The sequence below is a fragment of the Mustela nivalis genome (genome assembly GCF_964662115.1).
Source record: "Mustela nivalis genome assembly, chromosome: 15".
Classification (NCBI taxonomy): Eukaryota; Metazoa; Chordata; class Mammalia; order Carnivora; family Mustelidae; genus Mustela; species Mustela nivalis.
In genome coordinates, this window is record NC_139034.1 from 28915911 (window position 1) to 28943134 (window position 27224).

At 35.4% G+C, this 27224-nt stretch overlaps 1 protein-coding gene and 1 long non-coding RNA gene across 58 annotated transcripts in view; one reads left to right on the forward strand and one right to left on the reverse strand.

The window, feature by feature from the left end:
- Window positions 1–12201, reverse strand: part of LOC309849235 — a 39721-nt gene extending 27520 nt beyond the window's left edge. For 6 of the 8 annotated variants that reach the window (XR_014303602.1, XR_014303603.1, XR_014303604.1 and 3 more), the window contains exon 1: window positions 11934–12133. This is a non-coding gene — a long non-coding RNA (uncharacterized lncRNA). Of the gene's footprint in view, window positions 1–5631; window positions 5668–11933 lie in introns of all 8 variants that reach the window. The other 2 variants (XR_014303608.1, XR_014303601.1) reach the window with 2 other exon arrangements.
- Window positions 1–27224, forward strand: part of LOC309849226 (uncharacterized protein) — a 125332-nt gene that overhangs the window by 34056 nt on the left and 64052 nt on the right. For 17 of the 50 annotated variants that reach the window (XR_014303551.1, XR_014303574.1, XR_014303584.1 and 14 more), the window contains exons 2-5: window positions 12127–12645; window positions 13507–13593; window positions 18612–18706; window positions 26270–26336. Coding sequence is in view for 2 of the 50 variants with exons in the window: in XM_082701567.1 (XP_082557693.1) it covers window positions 13205–13222; window positions 13507–13593; window positions 18612–18706; window positions 26270–26318 (249 nt within the window). In the remaining 48 variants the exon portion in view is untranslated. Of the gene's footprint in view, window positions 1–12126; window positions 12646–13051; window positions 13223–13506; window positions 13594–14071; window positions 14947–18611; window positions 18707–26269; window positions 26337–27224 lie in introns of those variants that run through there. The other 33 variants (XR_014303550.1, XR_014303579.1, XR_014303580.1 and 30 more) reach the window with 11 other exon arrangements.

The window sequence follows — 27224 nt, forward strand, 5'->3', positions numbered from 1 at the left end:
CAATTTTCCTGAAGAAGAAAAACCAAGTATAATATATAATAATGCTAAATGAATAAAATTCAATAATACCGAGAAACAAAAGACAGAGTCTTCCTTTGTCAGTTGGGAAAAGAGAGTAAAGTAGGATATTGTTAAGGGACCTTCAGAAACAATGCCTCGCAAATCATTCCTGATTTTTTTCAATATTGTTTAATGCCCATGTATTTTATAACTGGGGGGATGTTCAAAAGTGAGTCCACAGGTCTAGTGTCAAGGGCAAATAGAAGTATTTTTACATCAAGTTATTTATAAGAAGCTTTGAACTCTATCATAATTAACAACTGTATTAACTAACATTTTTTATATCTAAAGGGTTAAATTTTAGGAACTTTCAATTTTACATTCCTTTCCTTTGAAAGGAAGTATGTGTATAAATAAAGGTCAATGGGGAGGATTATTAGGTTTGGTCATATGCTAAAAGAATTTCTTGTCAGGGGGCATCTGGGTGGCTCAGTGGGTTAAAGCCTCTGCCTTCAGCTCAGGTCATGATCCCAGAGTCCTGGAATCGAGCCCCACACTGGGCTCTCTGCTCAGTGGAGAGCCTGCTTCCCCTCCTTTCTCTCTGCCTGCCTGTCTGCCTACTTGTGATCTCTGTCAAATAAATAAATAGAATCTTTAAAAAAAAAAAAAAAAGAATTTGTCAGGAAAAGTTTTGTATCCATCATAATATATTAGTAGTTTTCCAGTTTATTAAAAATATTGCAGTTAAGTCACATGAGCTTTTGGTTGTTTCGCTAATGGCATAAATATCTTATTGTTAAAGAAAACCCTGGGGCGCTTGGGTGGCTCAGTGGGTTGAGCCGCTGCCTTTGGCTCAGGTCATGATCTCAGGGTCCTGGGATGGAGTCCCGCATCGGGCTCTCTGCTCAGCGGGGAGCCTGCTTCCCTCTCTCTCTCTCTGCCTGCCTCTCCGACTACTTGTGATTTCTCTCTGTCAAATAAATAAAAAATCTAAAAAAAAATAGAAAATCCTATGCTTATAAAATACATTCTCCCAAAAGGGGAAAAAATTAGTATGTATGATACTTCAAACCACTTATTTTTCTTTAATAGTTTCCTTAAAATTATGTATATGTATTGTATATACCATCCTGGGCTCAGTGGATCAAAAGTTAATAGAATAGGGTCATCAAGTAAATTACATGTTAACAGCAAAAATTAAAGGACTTAAATTCAAAACATAGGGCCTAATCCTGTGATGAAAAGTGAGGAAAAAGTGTTCCCACAAGAGGTGTAAACTGTTTACCTATTTAAAATAAATTACTTCTTCAGAGCTGCCTTAAAAAGTTAATTTGTTTTAAACACATAAGCATTTCTATGCCAGAAAAGAATGTGTTACATTTTATTCTCATTTCCCTATAGATTTGTGCTACATGGAAGAAATAATTTTTTACACATGAAGAATTGAAATATAGCATGAAGTTCAACTGTCATAGAGAACTCATCACACATTGAGAACTCATCACACATAATCGTATCTCCTAGAGACCAGAGGGTCTCAATTTTACTTCTGTTTACTAAAAATAAATAAGAAATGAATGATAATAGATTCCTGGTTCATTGTCCTCAACTTTCAGGACAAGGCTTGCCCCAAGTCAACAAAGTCTCTGAGAAGGTCATGAGTTACAACTTTTAAAAGTTTTTACTCAATGTGAAGTTTATTATATTAAAACCCTTCAATTTTCTTTTGATAAAGGATCAATAGATCCATTTCTATTATTTACCAGTCCTTTTTATTATCTGAGATTAAACTGTTTCCCAAATACAAACATTTTAATGGCTAGGACAAAAAGTTAACTAACACTGGGTATATTTCAGACCATATATGATATATGATTTACTGTTCTGGGTGTGTCGCTTTTTGAGAGGGGCCCTAATAAAATGGCCCATAACCGGAAGAAAGCCAAGATGGTGAAGGGTTTAAAATCATAAGGATGTTTGGGGGGCAGGGATTCAGTTGCCTTCATGGTTGAAGATAATAGTGATCTTATTTATTTATTTATTAAAATATTTTATTTATTTATTTGACAGAGAGAAATACAGCAAGAGAGGGAACACAAGCAAGGGGAATGGACAAGGGAGAAGCAGGCCTCCCGCTGAGCAGGGAGCCCAACAAGGGATCAATCCCAGGACTCTGGGATCAAGACCTGAGCAGAAGGCAGAGGCTTAATGACTGAGCCACCCCGGTGCCCCTATATTTATGTTTTTAAGCTTCTGTATTTTTTTAGTAATCTCTACATCCAACATGTAGAACTCACAACCCTGAGATCAAGGGTCTTGTACTCCTCCAACTGAGCCAGCCAAGTGCCCCAATAGTGGTCATATTTAAAAGGTTATCACACATAGATGGGAATAAATTTATTCTCAGTAGCTGCATGGGGTACTTTGAAAATGGGTAGCAGTTGTAAAGGACATGTTTTAACTAGAAGATTCTATGACTCCAAACCTATTATTTTTAAAAACAACATTCCAAAACATTGTATTCAATATTTCATCTAAAGACAGCATAGCATGTTCACACGAATTCTTTAGAAAGTAGATAACTGCAATCAGTGGGTTTATCCTTTTCCTGGTATCCTTATTGGTAAAGAGAGTGAGGGGAACTCAATATTAACCATTATTAACTGTAATTGAATTTTAGATCAGCCTTATAATATATGCTCAAGACTATAGAAGTAAAACTGTTCTTCATATGGGGAGAAAACCCCTTATACTTCTCTAACCGTAAATCAGAATTGAAAATGCAATGTATGAATCTGTTCTGACTGCTTCCATAATACTCACTCATAATACTATTTTTAATTGAAATAAATTTATATTAGCCTAATTTTCTTAAACATTACAAGAACTTTAAGTATATAGATCATTCCTACCTAAGCTATAATAGGATATGTCTGATTTGCTAAATCACTCTACATTTAATTTGTATCTTCTTGGGGCTAAAACTCTGACTTCCTGTAAAAAATGCCAACTCAAGCAAGTTAGAGTTACCATGCCAGGCACTGAAATTAATTATCAGAGCCCCCAAAAGAGGTGATCTTACAGACATATAACCCAGAATCAAATTACACATAACTTAATTCTTCCATGTACCACTAAGATTATAGCTAATTTTCATCACTACTTAGTTCATTTTCCATATTTCTGGATACCTTAAGATCATCCAGTTGGATTTTCCATCTCTCAAGTTCTACAACTAAAGTCATGCTAACAACTGGGATCTAATTTTTTATGAACGAGAGAAACAAATACTTTAAAAAATAGATTTATAAGAATTACGTGATCCATCAGTCCATCAACACCCTCCAGTCTCTCTTTTTTTTTTTAACATCCTCCAGTCTCTTAACAAGGTCCTCAATTACTGATTTTAAAAAAGTAAATCGATAAAAATGGGATAGATGGTGAAAACTTAAAATTACTTTCACTTTCAGGTTTTGCTTTTTCAAATATTCATTAAATTTTTAATGTATTTGTTTTCCTTCTTTTGTTAACTGTGTATTTGTTAATTGTTCTATTTTTCTTATAGACTTATCTCTTTGTTCATTGAGTATATTAACCCATTATTTGCTTTATAAGTTGAAAAATATTTTTCAGTTTGTCATGTATCTTTTGTATTAATAGTGAATTTTTTCCTGTGTATTTATTTTTTGTGTAGCTACCAGACAATGTTCTCTGGGATTCGTGTTGAACCTCTTTATAACTCCACATACATTGGTGACCTCATCCAAGCCCATAGTTTAAATGACCATCTATAATTGGTCAACTAGTAAATCTATAGACAACATGCAAACCAGACCTTTCTCCTAAATTCCAGACTTATAAATCAAAATCCAATCCTGCTATCTAGTTATCTGTAAGTAAAGATGGGAGGATGTACTTAACCCACCAGGCATCTCAAAACCAATATATCAAACCTGTTCTAGTTTCTGTATCTCAGGAAATGGCATCCATTGCCACTCAGGTGCCCACACCAGAAACCTAGGAGTCCCATGACAAATCTCCTCCTCTCTTCTCCATAAACAGAGCCTCCTAAACCTTCTCTGTAGTCTTACCTTCCAACTTTTTCCATCTTTACTTACTCTGCTCTAGCCACATGGGCATTGAATTTACCAGTCCTTCCTGCTCAGGATGTTAACATACACTCTCTCTTTGCTTAGAATGTTCTTCCTTTCTTTTTGGCCTAGCTAATTCCTAAGTCTCAGCTTAAACCGTTCCACCTTAGGAAAGCCTTAGTTAAACCTCCAGTGTTAGTTCTCCATAGTGTATGCTTTCAATGCATCTGTGTTCTTCTGGTACAGTACTTACCACAGTTGTAATCTGTAAAACTATTAACTTAAACATTGTTTCTCTCATGAGACTATAACACAACAGGAGGAGCCATGACTAATATGCTCGTACCTTGAACAATACCTGACACTTTGTGCTAGTTACCTGGAAATACCTACATATTAATACTGAGTAAATTCAATCCCTTTGTACTTGATTTCACTCCCATTTCTACTTCTTTAGTTCAAGCACTCTTTATTGCTAGACTGGATAACTACAATAGCCTCTGAAGGACTCAACCATTACTCTCACATTTTTTCATCTATTCTTCAGTATCCTTGGATTTTGGGGGGTTTTTTTGTTGTTGCTGTTTTTGTTGTTAAGATTTTACTTATTTATTTGTCACAGAGAGAGAGAGAGAGAGAGCACAACTAAGGTGAGTGACAGACAGAGGGAGAAGCAGGCTCCCTGCTGAGCAAGGAGCCGAATGCAGGACTTGATCCCAGGACCCTGGGAACATGAGTGGAGCCGAAGGCATACGTTTAACCAACTGAGCCACCCCAGCATTCCTCCAGCATCCAATATCTTACTCACTGGTTTGAGATTTTTCAAGTGCATTTTATAAAGGTGACATCCAAGACCCTTCACGGTTACCTCTATCCATTTGATTAGGCTAAACCTCCTCAACTCCTCCAAAGTCATGTAGCAACAAATCATATAAACTACCTGAATTTTCTTGAACATGCAGGTTCTTCCTGACTTCTGTTTTCTTACAATGAAATGATTATATTTAAAATGCTTTCTATGGCCTATGTCTACTCTCTTTCACACTCGAAGAACCTTAGTCCCTTTAGGTTCCATCAAGATACCTCTCAAGATACAGCTCTACTGGGGTACCTGGGTGGTTCAGGGGGTTAAGCTTCTGCCTTCAGCTCAGTTCATGATCTCAGGGTCCTGGGATCGAGCCCTACATCAAGCTCTCTGCTTGGTGGGGAGCCCAATTCTCCCTCTCTGCCTATGTGTGATCCCTCTTTCTGTGTCAAATAAATAAATAAAATCTTAAAAAACAATAAAAAAAGATATAGCTCTACTCCTAAAAAGCTTTTCTGAGCCACTTATTCCTAATCTGGTTTAAACGCTCTTTGTCTATTATTTCTCTAATTGTCATTTTTAGAGAATTTATCTATCTTTCATTAGACTTTCAATTTCTTCCCAGCAGGGACTACCTATTTTCATCTCTATATATCCAACCCTGGTTTGGGCTTTGGTAATTGTTTGATTAAATGTGTTTGCCAAAACATATCAAACCCATCAAAACATACCTACCTACAGGAACTGGTATTCCCACCTCTGGGAAATCTTCTAATAAATAAGCAAATAAATAAGAAAGCCAGTTAGAAAAGGTATATGCATAAAAATGTTCACTTCAGAATTATTTTTAATAGCAAAATACTGGAAACAACCTAAATGTCCAGCAATAGAAGAGTGGTAGAATCTGCTGAATGACATGTAGCAGAGCAATTTAGAATGAAGATTATAAAATGATATAGTAACTCACAGATGCTAACAACATGTTGAGTGGAAAAAGATAAAACTGATTTCACACTATGACCCTTTAAAATTTATATGTATAGACACTGACTAAAAGAGAACATGAAAATTGTATGAGTGGCTTGTGTGTGGATTGTGATTTTGTTGCCTTTATTAAGAACTTTGTAAATGTTGCTATGGCGTCTTCTCAGTTATAATTATAATGAAGCCCATATCATTAATATATGTATGTAAGTGTATGCACATTTGTTTGTATGTACGTTTTTGTTTGTATATATAAATATTCTGTATGTATGTATATATTTCTTAGTGCAGTCATATGAAAGATCCAAGAAGCAGAAACACTTCATTAGCATGAGCATACCTATCCTTGGTCTCTAATACCATTCTGTACTAATAGGAAATAGGACTCCTTAGAGAAAAGGCTAATTCCAGGGCTAGCGCAGAGTAAGCACAAGATGAACATGGAACATCTTATTATACCAGAAAATAAGGAAGTGCCAAAAAAAAAAAAAAAGAAATGATGTAGGCATATCACAAAGACACAGTACCCAAACTAAAAGTGCTCCCACTAGCTTAATCTGGGATAATTTAAATACCAAAATAATTAAATACAGACTTAAATATTTAGAGGTGAAAGGTCATGACATAACAACTTAGCTTCAAATGACTGATTTTAAAAAAGTGTACAGGGGCGCCAGGGTGGCTCAGTCATTGGGCATCTGCCTTCAGCTCAGGTCATGATCCCAGGGTCCTGGGATTGAGCCCCACATCAGGCTCCCTGCTCTGCAGGAACCTGCTTCTCCCTCTCCCACTCCACCTGCTTGTATTACCTCTATTGCTGTCTCTCTCTGTCAAACAAATAAAATCTTTAAAATAAATAAATAAATAAGTGTACAAAATTAAAGCTAGAACTCAAGAAAACAAAAATAAATAGACAATGGAAAAATAGGAATTTATAAGTTAATGCAGACAATAAACAGAGAAGAAAGGGCTCTTTTTTTTTTTTTTTAAGATTTTATTTATTTACTTGACAGAGATCACAAGCAGGCAGAGAGGCAGGCAGAAACAAAGAGGGGGGAAGCAGGCTCCGTGCTGAACAGAGGGCCTGATGTGGGGCTAGATCCCAGGACCCTGGGATCATGACCTGAGCCGAAGGCAGAGGCTTTAACCCACTGAGCCACCCAGGCGCCCCAAGAAAGGGCTCTTTGTTCACAGTGGAATGCTGTGGACTACTTGGTAGATGTGGAGAGAGTATTAGATTTGTTGAATCATTTTGCAATCATTATGGCAAAATTATATCAGCAATAATCAATGCTAAATTTAAACGGGGATTTTGATGATGAGCAGGATGTATCTTCAAATCTTTCCCCACAATTTGTTTTTTTAATACCAGGAAGAAAAAAAAAAAAAAAACCTAACTATACAATGGAAAATTCAGGCCACATATGGACCAGGTGATCAAAGTAGTATCACCAAGGAGGGACAGATGGATCATGTGCTTCTGGAAGTGATACACTACACAGGACACAATACCACCTGTGCAATACTCCAGTTGAGAGTATATATAACCCCACTTTAATCATGAGGAAACATCAGACAAAAACAAAATAAGGAACATTTTGTTAAAAAGAGTGGTGGAGGCGTGCCCAGGTGGCTCCCACAGTTAATCCAGCTCAGGTCATGGTCTCAGAGTTGTAAGATCATCAGCCTTGGGCTCCATGCTCAGTGGGAGTCTGCTTCTCTCCCTCTCCCTCTGCCCCTCCTCCCACTCAGGCATTCCCCACGCTCTCCCAAATAAATAAATCTTAAAAAAAAAAAATAAGAAAAAGTCCAATGGAGTAAAAAGCTATATTCTTTAAAAAGGTCAAGGTCATAAAAGATAAAGGCTGGAAATGTGCCAAAATAAAGGTAGCTAAAGAGTCATGACATCTAAATGTATTCCCTGACCCCAGACTGACTCCTGTACTGGAGGGGGAAATGCTAGTAAGGATCAAGCTACAATATGGTGGTAGACTGAAGTATTATTTCAATGTAAATTTAACCCTAACCCTAATTGGTAGGAAATACTCTTAAGTATTCATGGGTGACAGGCCAAAATGTATGTAACTTAACCTCAAATGGTTCAGAAAAAAATGTACGGAAGCATACATGTATGTGGTAAGAGAGGGACCTTACACAAGAGCAAGTAAATGATAAGGAAGTTCTTTGAACTATCTTAATTTTTGCATTTTTTGATAAATTTTAAGTTATTTCCTTTTTTAAAGATTTATTTATTTGAGAGAGAGAGAGAGAGAGAGCATGTCCAAGTGTGGAGGGAGGGGCAAAAGGAGAGAATCTCAAGTAGATTCCCCATTGGATCCCAGGATCCCTAAGATCATGACCCTAGCCAAAATCATGAATGGGACTCTTAACCAACCAAGCCAATTTTAAGTACTTCTAAGTCAAAAGGTTTTTTAAGAATTAAGTCCACCTTGGAGAAACAAGACCAATAAGAAAATAAAAGTTACTTTAAACCCCATCAAAGCAAACTGTCTTTTTTTTTTTTTTAAGATTTTATTTATTTGTTTGACAGAGAGAGCACAAGTAGGCAGAGAGGCAGGCGGTGGGCGGGGGAGGAGGGGCCTGGGGAGCAGGCTCCCCACCTAGCAAGGAGCCTGACCTATGTGGGGGTTGATCCCAGGACTCTGGTATCGTGACCCAAGCGAAAGGCAGAGGTTTAACCCACTGAGCCACCCCGGCGCCCAAACAAACTGTCTTTAAAACATTCTCCCATGTATACTAAGTTTTCAAGTTACTGTTCAAAATGTTTCTTCAAGAGTCTTCATTCTTTTGTAAAAGATGAACAGACCTATAGCTTTCACAGTTTTATCTAAATAAGTTACTATGTTGAAGCCAACATTTCATCAGTTGTAGCTTACTCATTAGAAACAGCAGGAAGGAAAGAAAGCATTGAAATTACAAAACCTCTGTTCTTCACTCTACCTGTATTTACCATTCATGAGCTGGTGATTGCATTCCAGTCTCCAGGTAAAACCTCAGATTTTAAATTATAATTTCAGTTCTATTGTTATGACAAGTAGAGTGTGCAGAGACACAAATGGGGTAAGGAGTCGGGGTAGGGCTGATGAACTCTTCACCATGTTGAAGATGAAAGAAAGCGGAAAACTTCTGTCCTAATTGAGTACCTAAATAACTGACTTATTCATTAAGTACATAACTATGTGGAGTATTAAAGTTTGGAGGAGGTATTCTTACTAGTTTTTTACCTGTGAATTTGATAATTTGAAGTAAAAAGCACTTTTTTTCCCTTTAAAATTCAGCTCAATTATTTGCACCCCCTTGTGGTCAAATATAACTGGATTTTCAAAACATTTTTTCCAACTGGGCTTTTTGTTCAGGCATGGCAACCATGTTACTTGATTTTGTTTTCTCCCATTTTGGTGAATTGAGAAGATTTATGAAGGGTTTTTGGTTTATTGAATAGTATTTTAAACAAAACAGGGCTTAAATCTTCTAAAAGTAACCACCATATAAACTTCAGTCTGCAAAATGGAGATGATTACACCAGCCTCAGGTGTTATTATGAGATTGAATTCAAGGGGAAATGCATATACATGCTTAGCTGACACATAGTAGGAACTCAGTAAATGTTACTTACCAACAACATCATCACTTTAGAATTCTCCTGACAGACTATATCTAAAAGGGGGCTAGATCAAAAATTTACCAGTTGGGGGCACCTGGGTGGCTCAGTGGGTTAAAGCCTCTGCCTTTGGCTCAGGTCACGATCTCAGGGTCTTGAAGCCTGCTTCCCCCTCTCTCTCTGCCTGCCTCTCTGCCTACTTGTGATCTGTCTCTGTCAAAGAAATAAATTTTAAAATCTTAAAAAAAAAATTTACCAATTCATTTAATTCAAGCACAATCATGCAAGTAAGTTCCTCAAATATACCACTTATTCCAGACTACCTCTAGCCAATTCTCACCACAGATACATTTTTAAGGAGCAAAGAATATGTATTTATGTCTGGATGATAGAAATTTGGACAGTTTTTACTTTATATTTTACTTTATATTTTAGATTGGCCTGATTTTCCCCTCCCCCCTTAATTTTAAAAATTAGAAAAAGCAAAACTATTCCATTTCCATATGATACTCTTATGAAATGATAAGACAAATTAACATTCTTACTCATCTGGCAGAAATCATTACTCATATTTGGCAAAAATAATTTGTCAGGCTGATTTGTCATTTTAAGGGACTTTTGTTCTGTGTTGTTGTTTTTTTTAAAGAAAGATTTTATTTATTTATTTAACAGAGAGGCCCAGCAAGAGAGGGAACACAGGTAGGGGGTGGGAGAGGGAGAAGCAGGCTTCCTGCTGAGCAGGGAGTCTGATGTGGGGCTTGATCCCAGGACCCTGAGGCAAAGGCAGATGCTTAAGGACTGAGCCACCCAGGCGCCCCTTTAAGGGACTTCTGAATACAATAGCCTAACTCCTAATGGTGCTAACTTAAAACTTTTTAAGACACAAGAAGCTATTTTAAAAGATCAGTGTTAATGGCGCACAATAACATTTACCAATACACCAAACACTGTTCAGATGCCTTTACTACATGTTAGCTCATTAACTTCCTTACAACAACCTCATGAGATGGTTACTCCTTTTCAAAAGATCAAAGTGAGAAAAAGTAACTCACATAGGATCACAAAGCTAGTTAGTAACAGAACTGAGTTCCAAAACCAGGCAGTTTGGTTCCAAAGTCCACACACCTAACCAATGCACAAAAGTACTATACAGATAGATAGATGTAAGACAAACACTATTCTGCAATGTTACTTCTTGATGATCTCAAATTACTAAAACCCAGTTCTTTTCTAATTCTACTTAAGTAATGCAAATTATGCTAGCCTTCTCCCATTTCCTTACTTCTTAGTACGTCAGACATTTTGAATATCCATAGTCTTCTTTAACCCTCATGTGTCTTAATATACTCCTACAGTTAAGGTTCATCACAAGTTTTGCAACAAAAACTGGGAAAAAATGTAGCAAGACCCCAGATTTCAAATTGTTGGATTCTTTAGAAAATGTATTTTAACTTGGAATCAGGAAAAAAGTAACCAAAAATAAACTTAAAATGTCATGATTTAGAATCAATGGCAGTGGTATTGTTTTCATTTTCATCTCAACTAGCCTGGTGGCGGGTAGGATAACGCTCCCAAGCATATGAATGATTCAAAGAGGTTTTTAAGGAAGGTGTTAAAATACTATTTTATTATCATTTATTGTCCTGTCTTAGCGTCCAGTTTTTGAAGGTAAGCACGGATTTGTCTAGGTCTTTTGCTTCTACTTACTAGTTATAAGATTTAGGGCCAAATTTCTTAATCTGAGTCTCGGGTGTCCTCATGTGTAAAATGACGATAATACCTTCTTAATGGGGTTGTTTTGAGCAGCAAACAGGATCAGTCCGTAAAGCATTTATTTACTACCGTGCCCGGCCAGAGTACAGTCAGTACGTGATCTCTATCTACTATTATTTTATTAATGTGTTGCACAGTGGAACCCTGTCTTTGATAGTTTCAGTTCCTTTTACCATCCTTAAAATACACACAAACACACTCACACACACAAAGTGATGACCAATTTGGCCCATTTACCCCAAACAGAGCAAAACGTTTAAGAACAAGTGAGGCTGTAAGAGAAACTGGACTGGATAAAAGCACCGACTCAACAGGCAGCCTAGAACCGGGAGGTAGAGCTCCAACACACTTAAATAATCCCGAACGCCGGAGGCGCGCGCGCGCGCACGCACACACCGCACTCATCTCTCTCTCTCTCTCTCCCTCTGTCACACACACACACGCACACACACACACAGAGTTGTTGAGCGGGGGAAACCACGCCTGTGTGAGTTCAGGTTGCATGGCACAGCGGGATATAAAGTGGCCCAAGTTCCAGAATCTGACAGATGGGGACTCATCCACGTGCTTGCTACCTGTGTCTCCTAAGGCACATTTCTTAGAAGTCTCTGAGCCTTGCTTTCCTGGTCTGCAAACCGATAATAATAACTGTACCTACCTCATAAAGTTGTTCTGAGGCTTAGGTGCAATAACTCCCGTAAAGCGTTGACATACAGCAAGTGCTCTACACACACACCAGGCTGTTTTAAGTACACGTGTATCCATACACAATTCCGTTGTTTAGTTTAGACACTGGCAATAAAACGTTTCTTTTCGTCTAAGCTGCACCCTTATTTGTTTTCCTCGAACAGTAGAATAAATACCTATCGACTGACAAGTCGTCTATGGACCTCTGGCCCACAGCCGCAGGGTTCCTCCACGTCCGCGGCTGAGCAAAGGAGTTGCACGCACGCGCAAGAAAGGAGGCCAGAGGAGTGAGACTGAGGAAAAGAAGTGAGAGCGGCGAACAGCGACGATTCTGCGCATGTTCAAGGCGCGGATATTGGGGTAGGAGTTTGCGCATGAGCAGAAGTGTAGGGAAAGCCGGAGAAGGGTTTGGAGGCGGTATTGACAGCTGTGGAGGCAGCCCGCGTTCCCGGCATGCCCTGGGGCGGCGGGGTTGGCTCTAACGAATTTGAATGAGGAGCCTCAGCGCTTTCGGCGCCATTTTCGAGTGATGCCTGATCTCATCAATCTAGCGGGAGAGACGGGATAACCTGTCCGAGATTATAGCGCTACTAGGACTCCGCCGAAAAATCACTAAAAAAATCGCCAAAAATTACTTCGACCAAAGGGCAGTCCGTGGGGCTTCGCCAGGGTTGCCGCAGACGGTAAGAACCTGAAGAAGTAATAGCGGGACCTGGGAGGTGGCAGTGGTGGGACCGTCAGGCGTTGGGGGGTGCAGGGAATGGGCACTGGGTCCGCCCTCATTTTAATTGCTAAAAATGCGAGGAGATGGTTTGGGGGTAATTGGGTGTCTGGGAGTGGGCGGCGGCGGGCGGAATGTGGCGGGAGCGCGGAGAGACGGGGGCGTGGGGGGAGGGGAGTTGCAGTTTGAGCGGGACGCGGACGGGCTGCGGCGGAGCAGCCGCCGCCCAGCGGATCTGTCAGCCGGACCCCCCGCCCGGGGCCGGGCGCGGGGCGCTGCGGGGCTCCGCAGGCCGCGGCCCCTTGACAGGAGAAGGGGGACCAGCGTCCCCTCCCCCATTTGCCGAACCGAGCGGTCTTTTATCGTAGTTTTCCCGGCCCGCGCTGACTGCCGCGTTCTCGTGACATGAAACTTAAGGTCGGCAGAAAATTAAGAACCCGGAGTGGCGGGTGCCTCCAGTCCGTCGTGCGGACCTACCTTCTGCGGGACCCAGCACTGTATATTGTGCTTGACGCTAAAGCATGGGGTGCCCTAGGAATGTGAGTTTCACAACGTAGCCCTCCGGCTCTGCGCTCCTGGGTCCGGACAGGGGTAACCCTGACGGTGTCTGGCTTTTCCAATTTGGGTAAGATAGGGCGGAGGGAGACTTTTGAGGTTTCAGCGGGCTCCTAGGAAAGATGCTGGGCTTTCGCTTTTTGCTCGGGATTTTTGTCATTTGCTCTCACCGTGTTGGTTTTTCGGGGGCGGGGGGAGACAGGGCTTCGAGCTTGCAATTTCCTTCACCCAGATGCACTTTTCTTAGAAGACTTTTTTCCTTCTCCAGTCTTTGAAACATGTCGCAAGGATAAAAGCAATCTGTGAAACTATTGATGTTTTCCTCCCGAAAAGTCTTAGCCCGGACAACTTAACGGTAATTTTGCAATCCCCACCTTTTCTCGGGAACTCTCTTGACTCTGAGGCGGAGGGAAGAGGGCTGTTATTTGTCTTTCCCTTTAGTGGTTTTTTTAATCCTCGTAGTTTCTACCAATTCTTAGTCGACAACTCTTGAATGATTTGGGCCAGTGACGGCTTTAACTTTAAGTAGTACTTTATAAATAATGGCCTTTGTAAAAATTCTTCATTAAAGATATATTAGGTTTTGAGTCTTTTACCGCGCTGAAGGCACCTCTGATTAACCCTTTGCTAGTGTGGTGTTTTGCGTGTGGGGCACGCGGCTCTGGGTTGCGAATATGCCGGAGATGGGTTTTGCAGCAGCAGTTCAATTGTTCGCAAAGAGGAATAACGCTTTCTGGGAACCCGCAATCTTACATTCTTTAGGACCACCTGCCTAAAGTGTTTTTCCTCCTGGAATTGATGTAACGATTGATCGATTTCTTATTTCTATTAAGACCAGAGGACCCGCCCTCATTTAGAATCTATCCCCGAGGAGAATAGGAGAGCGCAAAGTGATGTTTTTCAAAATGTATCTAACGGAGTTCCCAAAACACCGGACTTGTCACCCCCCTGATTGGCTGGAAGAGAGCGGGACTGGGGGGTTTGAATGTTGAACACTAGATTACAATTCTCGGCTTTCCGAAAAATTATACTTTTAGAGAACACGGAAATAGGAAACGTTAAGACGAGGAGTTGGGGGGGGGGGTGAGCTGGAGTTTAATATTTTTTTCTTCCATAAAGGACTTTCGAATGGTTCTGAAATGTATATTAAAAGTAAAACTGAGGAGTCAGTTTTCTTAAAAATTTTAATTCTGCTGGTTGAAATTGCAAAGACTTTAACGTATTTGCTTCCGTTCTTTTTTGGTTAAAAACTGACTGTACGATCTAGGTTTTTTATTTCTTTGACAGAAATTTTCCAACTTAAGCTACATATTCAATGGAGATTACAGGAGAATAGTTTCTTTTATTTTGATGAAAAGAAACTTTAATTTTCTTAGGAATGAGCTTCTCCACATTCTACATAAAAATTGGATGTATTTAAATTTTTTCACATCTAACTTAAAATACATGGATTTTGCTAATTCAGCCATTGCTGTGGACTTAAAACTTTATTTATAAGAAATTTATCTTGCATAATATAAACAGTACTATAGGTAAGTATGCACAGGTGCCTATGTATGATTTCATTCCTTTGATAAATTCACTGTGAAGAAATACATTGCATACAACAGTGTGGGTGTGTTGTGTCTTACTTGGTTGGTTTTCAGTTGATTTTTGTTTAATGTTGCTTGAGACAGCCGTCAATATATTTCTATTTATTACCAAGCTTGTCATTCCGTTTAATTGCATCTTGATAAAAGGCGGGTGTGGTTTTCTAAGAAAATCAGTAAACTCAGTGATAAACAAAATAGCTGCAGATGCTTTTTTAAAGATTTTTTTGAATTTAATAGAAATCAGTGTTCTTTTATGAATAGCGGTTGAAATTTTGAAACTTAACAGTTTATGGTTTCACATTAGGTCAAATATGCATTGTTAGAAAATATTCAAATGAAAAGATCCCACAACTTTTATAAATCTCTGTAGAGCTATAAATATAATTTATATTGAGTGGAATAGCTGAGTTTGTAAATCATACTATTGTGTTTTGCTTTTGTAACAGGAATTGCAATTACAGAATCTTTGTTCATTACCTTTTTTCAAAGCTGTTTATTTTGAATCATCTCATGAAAATTTCATGAAAGGTGCTAATTATCCTTTCTATAAAATTTGACTTAATGAAGTTGTAGGAGACCCCATTTCTATTGTAAATGTAATTTTATCTATGATAACAGATCTAGCAGGTTTTGCTTTTTTATATTTGTATGGGGTTTTGTGTTTTAATTTTCATTCAAATTATTATGTGACTTGCCGAGTTCTGAGGGTGGGGTGGGGGAAGTCTTTAAATTCCACCAGCCTGGTTAAATTTAACCCTACTTTTTTAGTGCTTTGGTTTATGGGATTTTTTTGTTTTGAGGGGTGATGGTGAAGAATTGTTTTATTTAATAAGCCATTTTTAAAAGAAGTGAAGGATTCCTTTATTTAAAATACTACACTTAAAGCTTGAGAATGTACTAGTACCTAAATAAAATCCACAGCGTTCAAGATATTTTCCCTTGTGATGCTAGATAAGAGGAAGATTTGGGTTTTTAGATTTGTGGGCATGTAGGTATGACAGCCAACAGATGTATTTTTTTGTTATGTGTATTATACATATTACTCTATGGAAATTGATAATTCTAATTTATTTTCTATTGTGAGGACTAGAAAAGTCATATATTATCACTGGAAAATAATGATGGGGAAAGGTGTTGCTACAGTAACTCTTCTCTTTCTAAAAGCTAAGTTTATATAACGTGAGGGAGAGGGAGCTAGAGAAGGTAAGGTGTTTGTCTTCCGGGTAGCACTGATTTTCATTTGTTTGCCTTTCATAGTATTTTTAAAAATCCAAATAAAAGGGCAATTTTAGGCTTTGTTTTAATGCTGTCAATTTGTCTTAGTTGTACATTTACAAAATGCAGCCTAAGGTGTTTACGTGTAACACCACATTTTTTTCTGATCAAATTAATATCACTTTTAACGTTATCAAGAACTGGAACTAAGGATGAAAATTTCAAAATAGCTTTCGTATTCTGGATTCCCTGTTTCATCATGCTTTGTGTACTACATTTTTGTCTGGTTTTTGTTTTGTGAAAACGTGTATAAATATACATTTCTGTTTATTGGTATGCAGTTACTATTCAAAATGTCACAGTGTACTTCATCCAGAAATACTGATATTGGTCAGTTAATTTGGTTTACTAAAAGAAAAAATAAGTGCCCAGACACTGTATTAGATATCTCTTCTACATGTTACGTAAGTTTTCTCCAATTAAAAAGAATCAGACACACAATTTTGAAATTTTATTCTATAAAAATTTATCTCATTTCAAAAAATTAATGGCCTTAAATTTGCTCTTGCCTTTTTTCCCTTTTGTTTAGTGAAGCTTAGTAATTCCCACAGTGATTTTTTTTTTTAACCCTTTTTTGGAAGAAACAGGTTATTTGGTCTTACAACTAGAAAACACTTCTTAGAATTGTCATACTATTCATTTACATGTAGTTTTATTTCTTATTATTAATTTTTATTCAGCAAAGTTAGAAACACTGTGGCCAGGCAACTAATTCTGGCATGTAATTAGGCTCAGACTATGACTTGCTGAAATTTGGTAGCCCCAAATCTCTTTAAGACCAAAGGAAATCAGTAATAACAAACACTTTCTTCAAACAAGTTTCAAAAATTAGATTAAGCCATTTTTGCTTTAAAATTTTACAAGTGACAGCATTAGAATTTTAAAGTTGTGATTAAATAAAAGTAGCATCAATTTTAGAATATCACATTACTAATACATGTTTGTATATTTGTCTGTTTGCATATATAAATAATTGTAAAGCCTTCCTATAAATATTGCTTTCTTTTGGGAAATGATTTTCTTTTGCCTTTTTTTCTCCTCTTCTCTGTCTCCTTTTAGGATCTCGTTTTAGAGAGACAAATTTCAAATACTGGATTTGAAATTATGTATATATGAGTTTTATTCTTAACATTTTTTATCAAATTATGAGAAGTTTAATATACTTTGGTTTATTCCAGTCTTATTTCACTAAAAAATCTTTGCACTGAAAAGACTTTGCCCTGGGTTCTTAATATAAATAATAAACTGTATTTTGTAATAGATTTGGCATTGAGTTATACTATTTCAGAGGGTTTTTTTACATCTTTTTTTCTTAAACACATTTGGTTTAATATTTGTTTTACTTTCAAATGTCTTTTGTTCTTTATTATCTAGTATTTGCTGTTTCCCTACTATTTAAAAACTTAACATTTGGCATGGAGTATATACTGGTTTTTGCTATTTTTCTGTGATTTTTAAAGTTACGATACCTGAATTTTCAGAGTGCTTAAATACAGAAAACTGTGTCTTTTGAGGAAGACTGTGTGGAAGTGATTTTAATTTTTAAAAGTGTCATGATATTTGGATTGGTATTTGTCAGTTACATTTGTGTGGGTTTTGTCATTAAACAGTCAACTATTTGGCGGCAGTGGAATAAAGTTTTTTTTTGGTTTTCATTTCTTTTCCTAAGCTATCCTTAAATAAAAGTAGAAAGCTCTGAGCATTATGGTTAACATATGATATGTTACAAGCCTTTGGTAATTTAACTAAACTTTATATTTTTAGATGGTTGATTGCCGCTAAATCATTAAGATTCAGGTGGAAAAAATGAAGAAGCTTCTTGTATACATTTGATTACACCACATTTATTTGGAAATATTAAAAAACCATTGGCCCAATAGCCATCCACCTTTACTAATAAATATTTTGCTTAAAAATTTAATTGTAAATTTTGTTCTGTTAGAACCGTAATGTCTTAAAATATTCAGAAATATCAGTATAATTTGTTCACACAGGCAAGGCAAAAGACTAAACTATAATAATGGTAATTTCTGTCATCATTAAAATATTCAATGATTTGGGGAGAAAGGTAGTTAAAAATCTACCCTTTGAATAGTTTTTGTTAACTATGGATTTTATGAGTTTTGGAAGCACAAACTATATTTCTGATATATTCTTTATGAAGTCCCCTTTAACAGTCCTCCAGTACTTACCTACACACACACACACACACACACACACACGCACAACTTTGAAAATGAGTGCCCTAAAGAGAAATGAAAGCAGAAACATATTAATCTGATTTGCTTGAAGAGGCTTCAGATGATAAAGCATATCACAGGTGTTTCTAATCAAGTTATTTCTACTTAAAAAACATTATTTTCAAGTTAGGTTTTCTTTGAATACAGGCAAGATTGGGGTCATTTTGAAGATTTTACCTCAGTGTTCAGGAATCAATTGTGGAACTTCAGGAGGCGGAAATCTGTTAAGTGTCTTCATGCTATAATACATGACATTTTTATTGCAGGTTTTGACCTTTAGGAGAGAGCCAATTCTGGAGAACAACCTAACTTCTTTGATTGAACACTCACATAATGCATTGGAACATGATAGGAGATTAAGGTATACTAATGAATTTTAAAAGGGTAATATTTTATATCTTTGCAATATAATTGGACTAGACAGTAAAGCTAGAACTTTTTTAAGTGATCTAAATGAAGATTTATTAATAGAAATCTGTGAAGTGGCCCAAGTGGACTTCTCTTGATTATTAAAACTCCACATTTTTAAATATAATTGATATTCTCATTATGTTTTATTAGGTCCAATTCCAATTGAAGTTATTCTAAAAATAAGTACATAGAGTGATTTTTCTTTTTTCTTAAGGTTATATATATATATGAATTAAATAGGACTTTCCATCTCAAACTGGGAGGTTTAAATCAAATAGAATTTGGTGCTCAACTCTTTGGCAGGTATAGTGATAGGTAAAGCCTATAAAATTAGATAAGATGAGACTATTTTAAGAGAATTTAGAGTATTCCAAATACCATCCTAACCAAAAGTGGCATTTTGGTTGAAACTGAAAAACCCACTTTCTTAAGCAGAAACTACTATCTTACTCATAAATACTCTGAGTAAAATACTTAAATTATTAATATGAAAAATTGCAACTCTAAAAATGTAAACTGCCAAAACTTCCAGTAACTTATTTTTACCTCCAAAATTCTTTATCAGAAGAGCCACTTTTCTAGTATATTTATTTTCATTTTTATAGTTTTAGTTGAAAGTTTCAGATACCTAATAAAAATTTTGATTGCTAGTGATCTAGTATAATATAAATGAATTTATTGAACAATATTACTAAGTATTGATTAATTTTTCCATGTTAAAAATATTAGTCTCATGATAAAGTACTAACCAAATTTTTTTTTAAAAACTATTTGCTAAAGTGAGGTCTTCTAAAATAAAGCATACTACAATTTTTTCTTTAAATTTTTTTTCACCTAAAAATATTTACTTTATATATATTGGATATGGGAGATAAAGATTTATTTTCATAGAAAAATATAATTTAGTCTTAAGAACAAAGTGTAATTGTGGTCATAGAACTGTTTGTATCTTTAAACAACGTTTAGTTTTTTCCAAACAAATTCTCCAATGTGTGTTTGAACATTGAGATATATACCAAAATATTAAAAACTAATATATGATATTTATTATTAGATATTAGATAATCCAGGAATATGAATCCACTACCAGTTAATGTTACATAAAATGTTAAAATTTAATACAAATCAGTTTAATGTAAGGGTAACATTCAGGTATTGATGTCATTATACTGTAAAGTGTCACTATATTGTTCAAGATAAATACAAGGTATAGAATGTCTTTATAACTTAGACTTGAGAATGTTATGAAAAAGCAGCTTAGTTTGAATAAGATCAAATTGAATACAACTCCCTCCCCCTCCGATTTAACCAGTGATTTTCAGATTAGAAAACATTAAGATGAAAAGTGAAAAATACGGTTTCTGAGTGGGGAAAAAAAAAAAAAACTAGATTCAGTTTATCATTTTTAATCCAGATATCTTTTACACACAGCCTACTATTAAAGGGAGGAATAAACATAGTTTTTGAATTCATATTTTAAATAAAGACATAAATCCAGAGTTCTTTCTGATTTAGAGTGTTTATGATTTGAGATCTTTAAAATTGTCAAAACTTACTGTTTGAACACAAATATTTAGCATCATAAAATCATCCCTCTATAGCTATATATTGGCTTATAAACTTCCAGATTTTTAGCTTCCTAAATAATTTAACATCTAAGAGACTTGATGCAAATATTAATAGTTTTCTTGTATTTGGTCAGCTCTTACAGAGTAAGAAACTTTAACCTAATTAGTAGTATATGTTATTTTAGGAGACAGGTTAATAAAGGTTTTTACTGCTATGCGTGATTGGCTAGCCTTTACCCCTTAAAGGACATTTTCTAAGGATTTTGAGTGTTTTAAATTTGCAAACCTGATTATATCTAGCTAAACCTTGATAAGTAGTTTATTATGTCACGATTTGGAGGAAAGGATTTACTTTTTTTTTTTTTTTCACTGATAGACTTCTTTTTTGTGCAGCAATTATATTTTTGGTTAAATGCACATTCTGGTTTAAATGACATTCATTTTCTCAAGAAAAAATTCTTAATTGTTCCTAAAATATAGCTATACTGTCAATGTTCCTGTTTTGTTGAAATAGTTACTCTTGGGGGGAAAGAATATTTTGGATAAACTAGAACAGAAGTAATTTAACATGTCTACATGTGAAGGGACTTGAAATTGATGTCATTGACGTATAATTCTAGTTTATAAGGACAACATTTGCAATTTCTCAGCTGTAACAGCTTCCTTTATTGAGATTTTCTAATGTTGCTGAGAATCACTAAAGAATAGACAATTAACTTTCTTAAAATTTTTTTAAATGTTTGAAGCAATTTTGTGTATATTTTGGATTATTTTCTGACCAACAAATAAAATATATATTTAATCTATTATTTCTTTTCAGAATTTTATTTTCTAAGCATCTTCAAACTGTGTTATTTAATTAATGAGATGATTTAAATTTTTCATTAAATATTTTGAAGTAGAATTTCAGTCCTTAGCACCCCAAATCACACTTGGTATTTTATTAACATATATGATTTGACTTAGTTTTACTTTCTTGTTTCATGATGAGAGTCACTTGGAAGAGAAGCTTGCAGTGTGTTTCAAATGTAGTTCCTGAGACCGATTAATCAGCTAGTTAATAGTTTATTAATTTATTACTGTTTTGTAAATGTCTTAATTTTTAAAAATCCTTTTTTGATATTTGCTGTCAGTTTTTTCCGTTCTCTGGCTTTCATAATAAAAATATTTAGTACTTTTGTTATCCTGTGATCCTCAGAATTATTTCTTTTATTTTTATTAGTATTATTTGTTTTTGGACTGCTACTAAGCAGAACAATTGTTTTTGTAATTTTTATAAAAATAAAATATTTTTCCCCTTTTTCCCAAAATATTTTGATCTGAATTTTCAATATTACTGTATTTGATACTTTTATTTTAAAAAATCCCAAATCTAGCCTTCTTGACTAGATCTTATTTAGACTTATCGGCCAATTCTAGCCTTTTAAAAATAATTTATAGATTCCTAATTTTTCTGACTTCCTAAATATTTTTCAAAATCAAAAATTGCCTAAGGTATTAAAGGATAAAGATTGCATTTAAAATTGAAGTTATAAACCCATAATTAACATCACGTTTAAAGATAATTTGACAGAATAAATATTCTCTGTTACTCATCATTGATCTTATGTACTTATACTCAGTTTTTAGCTTTGTAGTACACATTTAAAGTAGATAAATTACAAGTAGGAATTTTTTTTAATGGTTGGAGTTTTTGTTAAAAAATATTTATGGACTAAAATCTTACTTCTTTGTTAATAGAATCTGATGTCAAACATATGGTGATGATTAGATATGTGGAACTTGGGAGCCTGGAACTTTCTATAAGCAAAATATAATTTCATTTCTTGATTAAAGTTTAGGTACTTATTTTCCAGTAGAGTGGATAGGAAAGATAATACAGATTTATGAATTCATGCCAAACCTTGTTAAAACTCTTCTGAGAATGTTGATAATTGAGTTAAATCTAAACTAGGAGCTGAAGATTATTACAAGTGTCATTAATTTTTTTCCTTAGATACATTATGGGTTCCCTTTCTGATCAGAGCATTCATTTTGTCCTTTCTTCTTCTCTTCCCGTCCTAATTTTTAAAAAAAAAAAATTTCTCTTTAAGCAATTTTATCATAGAATGATGAAAGCTGACCTGTTAGGTAGGTTGGACTAGAATCATTTTTGTCTTCTGTGTCAGTTGCATATGCTTTTCTTAGCTTGCTGCTTCAGTAGCAGCAGCAACAACAATGAATAAACAAGTATCACCACAGCCCTTGTTCTTGTCCCTTACAGCTGGGAACAGGGGCTGGGGGATTGCTACTCTTTGTCAGCTGTTGTATAGAATAGCATCAATATGTAATAATGGTGGCCAAAGGAGCTGCAGGAGCTTTTACAGACCAGGTAGGAAGGGCCCAACTATCATTATAACCCATATATAGTATAATGAATATATTCTTTGACAAAAAGTTACTTTCTTCCAAGCTGCATAAAGGAAACTTAGTTGTCTGCTTATAGCTGGTAGACTTACATTATTTTCTATTACGTACTATGTGGGTTTAGTTCATTTAATTTTTATCAGTTAATTCCATCTATTTGAATGGAAAATCATCTTGTTTCTGGAATTATGTTTGAAAGTGTTTTTCACTTTCAAGCTGGTAGATTGAAAAAAATTGTTACTGGATAGCACAAGCTAGGTGTTATATTAAGGAAAGAAAAGTTGACTGTGGCCACACAGGAGTGTTTCTTTCACTTTGGAGCCATATTCTGGGCCCATATTATCTCTGTTTTGTAGCCTAGTCTAAACAAGGCCAAATTCTTGTTGATTTCACTATAACTAAAAAAGAATACCCCATACTGCTTAGTGTTTAATTTAATCACAAAGCAGGCTACAGCTGGAAACTCAGCAAGTCTTCACATTTTCTATTAAAATGTTGTATATCTGAACTTTATATCTAGAAATAAAGATTATTCTAAATCTTTTGGAAATATGGCTTTGTAATATAAATAGGGTTTTTTTATTTTTACAATTTGAATTTGCATATATTTGCATAACCTAAATATCTGCATTTTTCTCATCTTGTACCTGAATAAAATTACAATAGGTCGTAATTATAGGGAAGTGAATATTAAATTGCTATTAAAGTTCCAATTTTATTTGTAGCATTCTAGGTGGAAAACTACAAATGACATTTTTAGTGTATAAACCTAATGTCCCAGTTTAAAGTCTTGACATTTGCAGTAGCATTCTTTTAAAAAGGTAATCATTGTTTTTCCTTGGTTACCTTCATTAAAATCACAACTAATCACACCCACTCTTAATGTTTTCCATTTCCAATAACAGTAAATTCAGAATATGAATTTTCTCCTAATACTATCAAAACAAGCTTTGTTGTAGTATGTGCTTACCCGAAATAATAAATGAGCCTAAAACCTGGTCTAACATGAAGTGTCAAACATTCAACCATAACTTTTTTTTTTTTTTTTTTTTTTGCTATTACCAGGATGTTTGATGTAATTCATGTTGATGTAATTTAACAGATAACATTTTTTTTTTAAAGATTTTATTTATTTATTTGACAGACATAGATCACAAGTAGGCAGAGAGGCAGGCAGAGAGAGAGAGAGAGAGAGAGAGAAGCAGGCTTCCCGCGGAGCAGAGAGCCCGATGCGGGGCTCAATCCCAGGACCCTGAGATCATGACCCGAGCCGAAGGCAGCAGCCCAAACCACTGAGCCACTCAGGTGCCCCTAACAGATAACATTTTAATTAGCTACTTCTCTTAATTTAAAAATGAGTTACAAAATCCTTTATATTTAAAACACCTTGTTTTTACTATGAATTACTGAAGTATCTATGGACCAGAATAACTTAGAAGAACAAAGCATTTTATCAGACCTGCTGAATCAGATTCTCTGGAGCCCTAGGACTCAGGAATTTGTATTTTTTACAAGCTCCAAGTGGGTTTTTTTAGAAGCACCACATGTGAGGAGCACTGCCCAAAATGAAATGGAGGATTCTTCACAATAATTAACCATTTATATTTTCTGCTCCCCCTACCCTCTTTGGTCATTGTGAATCTAAGCTTAGTAACTAATGCTGAATCTTACCATTTCTACCACAATAGTTCTAGATGAAGTGTTGGTATTTCCTCAGTCATATGAGGAAAATCTCTATCATGAAAGCTTTATTTTTGTGCAGGTACCCTAGAACAAATTTTAGTCTCTTTTGTTTAAAACATTTAGTATACCTATGTTAGACCTACACTTGATAAAAACAGAAGGATTTGATCACTTAAGAATTTTGAAAATACTCCTCTAGATAGTGGCGCTTTTTCTTAAATGTACTTCAAGATCTTGAAGAAAATGAACTTTTCATATGCTCCTTGTGAGAGCATCTGACAATATCTTAGTAAAATTGAGTATACATAGGCTTGAACCCAACAATTCCATTTCGTAGATGTTCTAGATAAACTGAGACATGTATGGCAAAGTCTTATTACTTTTATTTTTAATAGAAAAAAAATCAAAAGCACTGTAAACATTAAGCAACAGGAGAATGGTGAATTGTGGCATAGTCATATGATGAACTGTTTATTATACTGCTATTAAAGCGAGCTCTGTGTATGATCATGAATGAATGAATGTCTTCAGCAAAAACAAACTACAAAAGGATATGTATGTATAATAACATTTATAGAATGTGTGTATATAATATACATTTTAATAAACCTTGAAAACAATGATACATGTTTTAAGTACTTGAATTTACAATAGTAGTAGTGTAAAAGCGTGCATAGGAAATAAATTTCCAAATTCAAGATTGTGATTTTATGTTAGGAAGGATAATGGGATCAGGGTATGGTACAGAAAGGACTCAACTGTATGTATTGTCTTTTTTTTTCTTAAAAAAAAAAAAAAAAACAAAATAAGCATGGTAGTATATTAGAATTTAGTCACGGGGCCCCTGGGTGGCTCAGTGGATTAAAGCCCCTGCCTTCGGCTCAGGTCATGATCCCAGGGTCCTGGGATCAAGCCCCAGGTCTGGCTCTTGCTCAGCAGGGAGCCTGCTTCCCTTCCTCTCTCTCTGCCTGCCTCTCTGCCTACTTGTGATCTCTGTCTGTCAAATAAATAAATAAAATCAAAAAATTTTAAAAAGTGCTCCATTAAAAGCATAGATGAGTTTATTTTACTTATTCTATTCTATATCTTATAGTAAGTGCTTAAGCATTAATTGGTATCAAGAACTACAAGTTACAGTCATGGCCACAGAAAGTAAACATTCTAACCAGTTTAAATTAGTATATTTTTAAATTTTTTCAATTTTAAAGATAAGCAGTAATGTTTCCTTTCTTTGCATACTGGCTTTTAATTCTTCCTGCTCTTGTAAATAAAGAACAACCTTGGAATCAATTTTTCTTATCACTACTCGTGCATTTTTCATGTTATTTCATAATAATATTTTCTATTGCTATGGCTATAGATATAACATTATTTTCCAACATATCTGTAAGCATTTGAAACCCCAGTTTAAGCTCTGTATTTATACTGTATCACAGTAGAATTCTTGGACAATATATGGATTTTTAGATTTTGTGATTGTATACATGTGTGTATGTATATGCCTAAGAGAAAGACTGGTCAGTCTTGAGGTATGATCTTGAATTTATCTTGAAATATCTGCAATTGTATGATGTCCTCTAGAAGCCCAGTGTGCTCCAAATTAGACATTGAAGTATTAGTTTTAGTTGCATTTACATATTTGACTTTTATACTTTGAGAAGGTAATAGTAATAGAGAAGAGAAATTAAGCAATTAAGCTACTTTAGACTAAAATATACAAATGCTGCTGGGTGTCTATAATCTGTGGTTGTGCTGTATAAGGATCAGAAAATCATGATTATCAACCCCAGTTGAAAATTTTCTAACTTTTATAATGTAATCAAATTTTTAAAGTCTTCACTCTTTTTTTTTCCTAGGTTTGATATTGATAAAATGAAGACCATAATAAAACAGTCCCCTAATTAGCCCAGCAGTTCTTATCTTGTAAGTATTAACTCTCAATTAATATTTAGTATTAACCTCAACCATTTTTATAAAAAGCTAGTGTTTGGTTACAGGTTTTGCTTTATTTCTGAATTTTTTTCCTACTAGCCTAGATTGACAACTTTTTTTTTTTTTAGAGCAACTGTGGTGCGGGGGGCAAGTGCAGAGGGCGAGAGAGAATCATAAACAGGCCCCATGTGCTCAGTCTGATGCAAGACTCAACCTCATGACCCTTAGATCATTACCTGAGCTGAAATCAAGAGCGGGACACTTAATCAACTGCGCCACCCAGGCACCCCTATTGACAATTTTCTGATCTCCCCTTACCCGCTACACACTGAAGTTGGTATTGATTTAATCCAGTTTAGAGCAAGAATAATGTCATTGGGTAAGTTTCGATTTTGAGAAGTATTTTACAGCCAGGCCTTATCATCTCTGAATCTTGAGAATCACAATCTTTTTTTTTTTTTAAGATTTCATTCATTTATTTGACAGACAGAGATCACAAGTAGGCAGAGAGGCAGGCAGAGTGAGAGGAGGAAGCAGGCTCCCTGCTGAGCAGAGAGCCTGATGCGGGGCTCAATCCCAGGACCCTGGATCATGACCCAAGCCGAAGGCAGACCCTTTAACCCACTGAGCCACCCAGGCACCCCAAGAATCACAATCTTAAACACTTTTTCTTCAAAGGACTTTATATATGACTAATTATCTTTTTTATTATCATCATGAATCAGGTTTACTAACAATTATTTAATGGTTTTATAAATTAGAAATGTTCTCTTCACTTGAGAAATAGTTTTTTCATTTATTTTTGCATTTCACAAGATTGCACTGCAGACTTTTCTGTGAGATACTTAAAATTAAACTTTTAAACTTCAGAAGGTAGGA